The 7,234-nt window shown below is 42.8% G+C and overlaps 1 protein-coding gene across 1 annotated transcript in view; it reads left to right on the top strand.

Moving 5' to 3' along the window:
• The window catches only part of LOC102485743 (fibrillin-1), a gene marked incomplete at its 5' end in the record, with an annotated part of 18,003 nt that overhangs the window by 2,493 nt on the left and 8,276 nt on the right, over window positions 1–7,234 (top strand). Inside the window, one exon of the mRNA XM_006151078.3 lies at window positions 1,938–2,057. Within this exon, the coding sequence (XP_006151140.1) occupies window positions 1,938–2,057 (120 nt within the window). The remainder of the gene's footprint in view (window positions 1–1,937; window positions 2,058–7,234) is intronic.

The following is a 7,234-nucleotide window of genomic DNA, read 5'->3' as shown; positions in this document are numbered from 1 at the left end:
AAATTGTAGGTCAAGCCTTGATTTTCTTTTTTTTTTTGAAAGGTTTTTGCTATAGGGAGCATGCGCTCGCCAGAAAGAGAGAGAGAGAGAGACAGAAAGCGAGAAATCACCCCCTGGGGGGATAGCCACGCCGCAGTTCCTTCTCCATTCTCCTCTTGGGATCTTAGGCACGCATGCACATGTGCCTAGTGTGAGTTTAAGCAGCCAGGTCCAGGACTTGAACTGCAGTTGACTACATGGAAGTCCAGCAACTAACTGCTGGTCCCAAACAATTTTTTTTAACTGTGTGCATGTGTGGGCGTGCATACACTCATGCATGCCCTTGGGTGCACGTACATACATGTGAAAAGTTATTAGTCCAGTTTGGCCTTTTTGCTCACTTTCTTTGAAAGAACACAAAGAGAGCTTTGGAGAATTTTTTTTTCTTTTTTTTTGCTATAGGGTGCGTGCGCTCACCAGACAGACAGAAAGAGACATAGAGACAGAAAGCAGGAAATCACCCCCCAGGGGGGATGGCCACGCCACAATCCCTTCTCCTCCATTCTCCTCTCAGGATCTTGGGCACGCATGCACACGTACCCGGCGGGAGTTTAAACCACCGGGTCCGGGACTCGAACCGCATTCAACTACGTGGGAGTCCAGTGACATAACTATTATGCTAACTGCTGGTCCCGAGCTTTGGAGAATTTTAGCTCATCTCTCCTTCCCCTGCTTCTCACAGATAACAATGAATGCACCTCTGACATCAACCTGTGCGGGTCTAAGGGCATTTGCCAGAATACTCCTGGAAGCTTCACCTGTGAATGCCAGCGGGGATTCTCACTTGATCAGAGCGGTGCCAGCTGTGAAGGTAGGTGACCCAGCTGTGGAGCTGATGGAGGTGGCCTGTGTGGTCATTAGTACCTTCCACATCATCGTCTTGCGGTATCGGTTCTGAGCCCAGAGCTAACACCTAAGTGAAGATGGAAATACTTGACCTGGCTTGAATAGGTTCCATACCTTAGAGGTTCATCTTCTGTCTCATGCTTGATTGTGTCTAACACATGTCTCTGCTAGGTATATCAAGACTTTTTCTGCTCAGTTATTTATTTAATCGAGTAGAGAGTAACTCCGTCAAGAAAAATAGCAGGATTCCTGGTCACTGGATCCAGATCGATAAAATGATTTCCCCAATGAGGACTAGACAATAATTTTAGTATAGATAAGCATACACAAATAATTATCAGAGCCATTCCATAGAGTGCTTTTGTGCTTTGCACTGATGTTGTTATTATTTGTATTTGTAGACTTTGCCGGGACCTCTGAATATTTTTTGCCTTGGACTTAGCAAAAGCTCCATAGTAGATATTCTTAAAGTTTGGGTGGTAGAATAATTTTTTTAAGAGAGATTTTTTTTGCTATAGGGTACATGCACTCACTAGGGACACAGAGAGACAGAAAGTGAGAAATCACCCCGTGGGAGATGGCCAGGCCACCATCCCTTCTCCATTTTCCTCTTGGGATTTTGGGCACACGTGCACATGCACTTGGGATGAGTTTCAAGCCACTTGGTCCAGGACTCAAGTAGGCAATGGGGAAGTCCAGCACCTTAACCAGAATTCCACCTGCTGGATCTGGTAAGATAATGTTTTAAGAATGAGATTTCTCATGAGAATTGCCATTCATGGGGCTGGCAGGTGGCGTAGTGGTTAAGGATGCTGGTTTCCCACATGGCCAACTGAAGTTCAAGTCCTGGACCTGGCAGCTTGCTTTCTCACTTTTCCTCTCTCTCTATCACTCTGTCCCTCTCTGGTCAAATTTAAATAAATAAATTTAAATAAAATAATTATTTTTAAAAAAAAAGAATTGCCTTTCATGTTAGCATGCAGGTAAAGTGGCTTCAGACAGTGCCTTGGAGATGCACATTGGGCTTAAAGGCAACTCTGCTTCTCTTTCAGACGTGGATGAGTGTGAAGGCAACCACCGCTGCCAGCACGGCTGCCAGAACATCATCGGGGGCTACAGGTGTAGCTGCCCCCAGGGCTATCTCCAGCACTACCAGTGGAACCAGTGTGTTGGCAAGTAGCTTTCCTCATAGCAAGATGCATGGCTATCAGCTCCTGAGTCAAATACCGCTTTCATTCCAAAAACTAGATTTGTTATTGAAGCAAGAAATACTCCTTTTAAATTGTCTTAACCTCATTGACACCAGTAATCATCTTTTGCTTTGGGAGCATCTGAAATGAATTACCCCTAGGATTCCTTGACTCCCAGTACTCCCTGCCTTTCTGCTGTATTACCAGTCATCAGTTCATGCTTGAGTTCTGTTCATGTCAGAGGGCAGCCAGCCAGAGGCTTCTGGGGCAACTTTTAGCCTCAAGATACAGATATAGTTCTGTTCAGCTCAACACATCTTTGGGCCAGAGTGAACTGCAGACATAGTTTGCAGAATTGTTAAATTATTTTGATAATTAAGAGAGATTAACAGTCTCTCTCATTAAGTTGAAATGATGTCATCTTTAATTCTACAATGCCATGGGAAAATAACTCTTAAAACACATCAGGTAATTAAAAACATTGTGAGTTTGGAGGGACACCAGAGACCATCTAGGTCAAGCTCTTTGTTTTTACTGACAAGGACCCAAAAGCCTAGGGAGGGAAATAAATATATCCTTGCCCCAGTTCTTTGGTGACATGCCTGAAACTAGGACCCAAGGCCATTAACTTCCTGATTTAGTATGCTTTTCAAGTGTCACTTTCACTTGTTTTGTCACTGAGCAAGCATTTATGAAACACCAAGCATGTTTGGTGCCTGGGTGACCTATACTAGCTTCCTGCTCTTAGATCCAGAGCCCTCCTTAATAAAATTCAAAGGATCACTGCTTTGTGGGGGGATGCTCTATATTTCAAAGGTTCACTTTACTCCAAATGAAGATACATTTGATGTGTTTCCATTTATCAAAATGATCTCACTCATCATGTTTGATTCTGTACAAGACATGGTTTTGCAGAGGTACATAAGGTTAGCTAAGCAACTCTGGTGCCAGGAGAGCTTGAACTGCACAACTTTCTGGTTGTTCAGTCTAGTTTTAATTAACATATCTTTGCTCACTACCAGCTCCAGAAGGTCTGTGATTTTAATTAACAGTTTCTGACACTGTTGATAGGACTTCCAGGGTGAGCTTTGTTGATTCAATCCCCAGTCTATGAGCCTGTCTGTTCTCATTATGTAGGTCCTATTAATAAAAGTGGAGCCATGGGGAGAAATATAAAAGGAAAAGATATATCTTTCCTGAACCTTATCTTGCCTTTTCCCACCTCTAGTCCAGGGAAAGTAGAGATAGTTGCCTGGAGAGTTGGCTTTGATCCTGTGAAGATCATCTTCTTGATTGGATGTTATAGAAGACTAAGTAGATTAAGTCAAAAGAAGTTTGAGGTTCTTAATGCCCCAAAATACCAAATTGGCATCTTAAGAATTAGAATTATCCAGAATGGCTTTCCCCAAGCTGTGTGAAGCAGAGCAGATCTCTCAAACCAGCCCTCTCTTGATCCTCACTCCTTGGGAACCAGAAGTTCATTCTTCCAACATGGTTGGGTATGGGGTAAGCAGCTGGTGGTTTCATTGCTTTCTAGAACCAAATATCAAACTCTCAAGTTTGCATTTGGAGTTGACATATTTTACCCTGGAGAATTAGTAAAAGAAAGTACATCCTGATACCAGCCTCATAGCCTAATGGTTAAGACAGCAGGATCCTACATGGGCAACCATGGTTCAAATCCCAGCTCCAGTGGCTTAGAAAGCATGCCAGGTGCATGTGTGTGCATGACAGAACCCTGACATGATGGAAAAATGGAGACAAGAGAGTGTGACCATGCCCTGCAAGAGGAAGTGCTTTCTCCTCCTTCTTCTCCCTCTCTCTGGAAAGTACACTTACCCTCTGGTAATTAAAAAAAAGAAAAAAGAGGGACCAGCAGATGGTGTAGCAGTTATGTTGCTGGACTCCCACATGGAAGGCCATGGTTTGAGTACTGTACCCGGTGGTTTGAAACTCATGCCTGGTGTGTGTACATGTGTGTCCAAAATCCCAAGAGGAGAATGGAGAAGTCATGGCAGCATGGCCACCCTGCCTTGGGAGGGGTGATTTCTCATTGTGTTTATCTCTCTCCTACAAGCGTACATGCTTAAGGCAAAAACATCTTATAAAATAAAATAAAGAAAAAGAAAAAAGAAAGCAAGCGTACATGCTTAAGGCAAAAACATTTTATAAAATAAAACAAAGAAAAAGAAAAAAGAAAGCCCATCCTACATTTGGAAGTTTTTCTGTTGGAACTGCTTAGCATCAGTTAATATACACTAGACAGTCCTGATGTTGGAGACTTCAATTTTAGAGGATAAAGTGGTAGGTTTTGATCTGCTTTTAAAGAGTGTTTTTCTAAGACTTCAATGCTGTTTCTATATTAAAATGGTCTCTTTTATGCAAAGAACAAAGTCCTCACCAATTTAAGTACAAACTGGAAGAATAAAACAAATATCTTGGAGTTTAGAAAGATCCCTTGTGGAACCATCTGCTCCTAGATGCACCAGGATGAAAAGGGTCAAAAAAAGTACAAAGCGTGTTAAACATATTTTGATATTTGCATGTTAATAGAAAAGGTGAGTGCACAAACATTATTTTCAAGATGTAAACACGGAGCCTTTGCCAGTTTTTCATCTTCATCTGTGCTCCGCTCCATCCCACGCCCTCCAACCCAGATAAGGAAGTTTAATTTAAGCTGTCTCAAATTCTCAAAGAAGGGAAAACATGAAATAAAATAGAAAAGAATGTGAAAGAAGGGGCGAGTTCCTGACTAGAATGGATATTTATAGTAACACAGATCAGTGTTCAAGGTTAAAAAGAACCTTCGGGATTATCTAGTCTGATCTCTTTCTTAATATATAAGTCCCTCTCCAGCCTCCCTGCTTGAATAGCACTTGGAAGGGCACTCCCTTTCTCTCGAGTCTTGTCTATGTGTAGACAGCTTTCATATGCACATCTTCTTCCTGAAGGATGAACTTTTCCTCTCTCCAGCTTCTAACCATTGGTCCTAGTTCTGCCCGTTGGTGAGGAAGGGAGAACAGGATAAATCTAAGCTGTATATTGACAGATCTTTCTGCTCATATACCCATGCTTCGTAAGTTTTTGTTTGTTTTGGGTTCTTTTTTTTTTTTTTTGGAGAGGTTTTTTGCTATAGGGTGAACACGCTCACCAAAAAGACAGAGACAGAGAGACAGTAAGCGAGAAATCACCCCCTGAGGAGATGGCCATGCCACAATCCCTTCTCCTCCATTCTCTTCTTGAGATCTTGGCCATGCACACACACATGCCCAGCGTGAGTTTAAGCGACCAGGTCTGGGACTCGAACCACGGTCAACTACATGGGAGTCCAGCGACATAGCCATTATGCCAACTGCTGGTCCCCGTCTCATAAGTTTTATTAGGGGAACAGATGGCTGAGCCTAACCGATATCGAGGACAAGGGAGTAGTCTGATGATGTTCCACACAGATCAGTCTCCTGGGGCCAAGCAGGGTGAAAGGGCTGGAGGTGGAATGATGGGGCAAGGAGAAGACATCTAGGCCCCGGTGTTCTCTCTACCAAAGTAAGTACTCTTGGGTCTTCATTCTTTGAAATAGAACTTGGTGTGCATGGTTTCCATTGGTTTCTATCACACCCTTCACCTTAATTTAAAATAAGAGGAAGAGAACACAGACAATGGCAAATTTAGTTATTTTTGTTTTAGGAATCTTAGAACCTAAGTGACCTTGGGGAACTTGAGAGTCCTTGGATATAAAGGATCTTCATACAGGCAGTTAAACTCACAGACCTATAGCTGGAAAAAGGAAAGGGAAGAAGGGAGGAAGAAAACATGAATATATACTAGCTATACAAGCCAGCATCCTGCCCCATAACTTTTACCCACTTGTTTTCTAATTTTAAAAAAAAGAAGAAGAAGAAAAATTTTGATTTTTTTATTTTTAAGATTTTTTTGCCATAGGGCAATGTGTGCTTACGAGAGACAGACAGACAAGAGATAGAGAAAGGGAAAGTGAGAAATCACTCCAAGGGAGTATGGCCATAATTCAGTCCTTTCTCTTGCATTGTCCCCTTGGAATGTTTGGCATGCCTGCACATGCACCCAGCAGGGTTCTCAAGCCTCCAGGTCCAGGACTCAAACCACAGGGTTGGCCATGTGGGATCCAGCACCTTCACCATGCCACCTGCTGGCCTCAAAATGGATTTTTTTAAACAATTTTTTAGAAGTTTATTTATCTCCTTTATATGAATGAGAGAGAAAGAGAGTAAGTGAAGCACACTAACTGGGTCTTCATGCCCAGTCCTCCTTCCAGCCCTACAGCCTACCAGGATCACAGGTGCACCTGCAGGCATGTTCAGGTAGACAAGGGATCCAAACTCAGGCTTCCATATGGCTTTGTCATCACATAGCAGTGCCCCTACCACCTAGGTCACTGTATCTGGCCCAACAATTTTTTGTTTTCTTTATAAATGAATTTGGAAGGTAAAACTGATTCCAGGGCAAAGGAAGTATGTGCGCAAGTCTCTTGAGAGTTGTTGTAGTATAAAGAAAAGCACGTGGCTTTCACAGTCAGACAGACCTGGCTGTGATTTCTGCCCTGCTGCTGCTGGCTGTGAGGGCTCAGAGGAGCTTTCTGAGCCTCACTTTTTTCATCTGTGAAACAGGGAATATAATACCCATCTCCCAGGATGGTTAGGAAGGCTAAGTAAAAGATAGTAAGTAGGTAATAAATGTTTCCTTTCCTTTTCTCATTTCCTTTACAGTTGGTATTCAGTAAGTGAAGAGGTCAGTCTACCTATATTCAAAGAACATATGCCTGAAAAAGGGGCTTTGGCAATAAAGAAATGTCAGAACAGCAAGTTTCCAACCTGTGCTTCAAAGGCAGGTCTACAAAAATATATAGGAGATTTCAAAAAAGTTTAAGTTGGAAATAATGATAAACTCGTGATTTTTTCTCCCTTCAAGCTGACTTTTTAAAGTTAGATTATTTTTCCTGCTTCTTACCGTTAGACTTGGCAAGTCCCTGTGGGTGGCCAGTCCTGGAGCATCTGTGTCTCTTGTGGGTTTTCTCCAATTTTTGCTCGTGAAGTCTGCACCAAATTTCTTCCAGCCACACTTAGCATTAGCCACGACTCAGACACGCTGGACAGGAGGCTGGGTTAGGTGGGGGGGGGGGGGGG

This window comes from Tupaia chinensis, unplaced genomic scaffold (assembly GCF_000334495.1).
Source record: "Tupaia chinensis unplaced genomic scaffold, TupChi_1.0 Scaffold000312_2, whole genome shotgun sequence".
Taxonomy (NCBI): domain Eukaryota; kingdom Metazoa; phylum Chordata; class Mammalia; order Scandentia; family Tupaiidae; genus Tupaia; species Tupaia belangeri.
The sequence above is the reverse complement of the archived record's forward strand: the minus strand, read 5'-3'. Positions and strand labels throughout refer to the sequence as shown.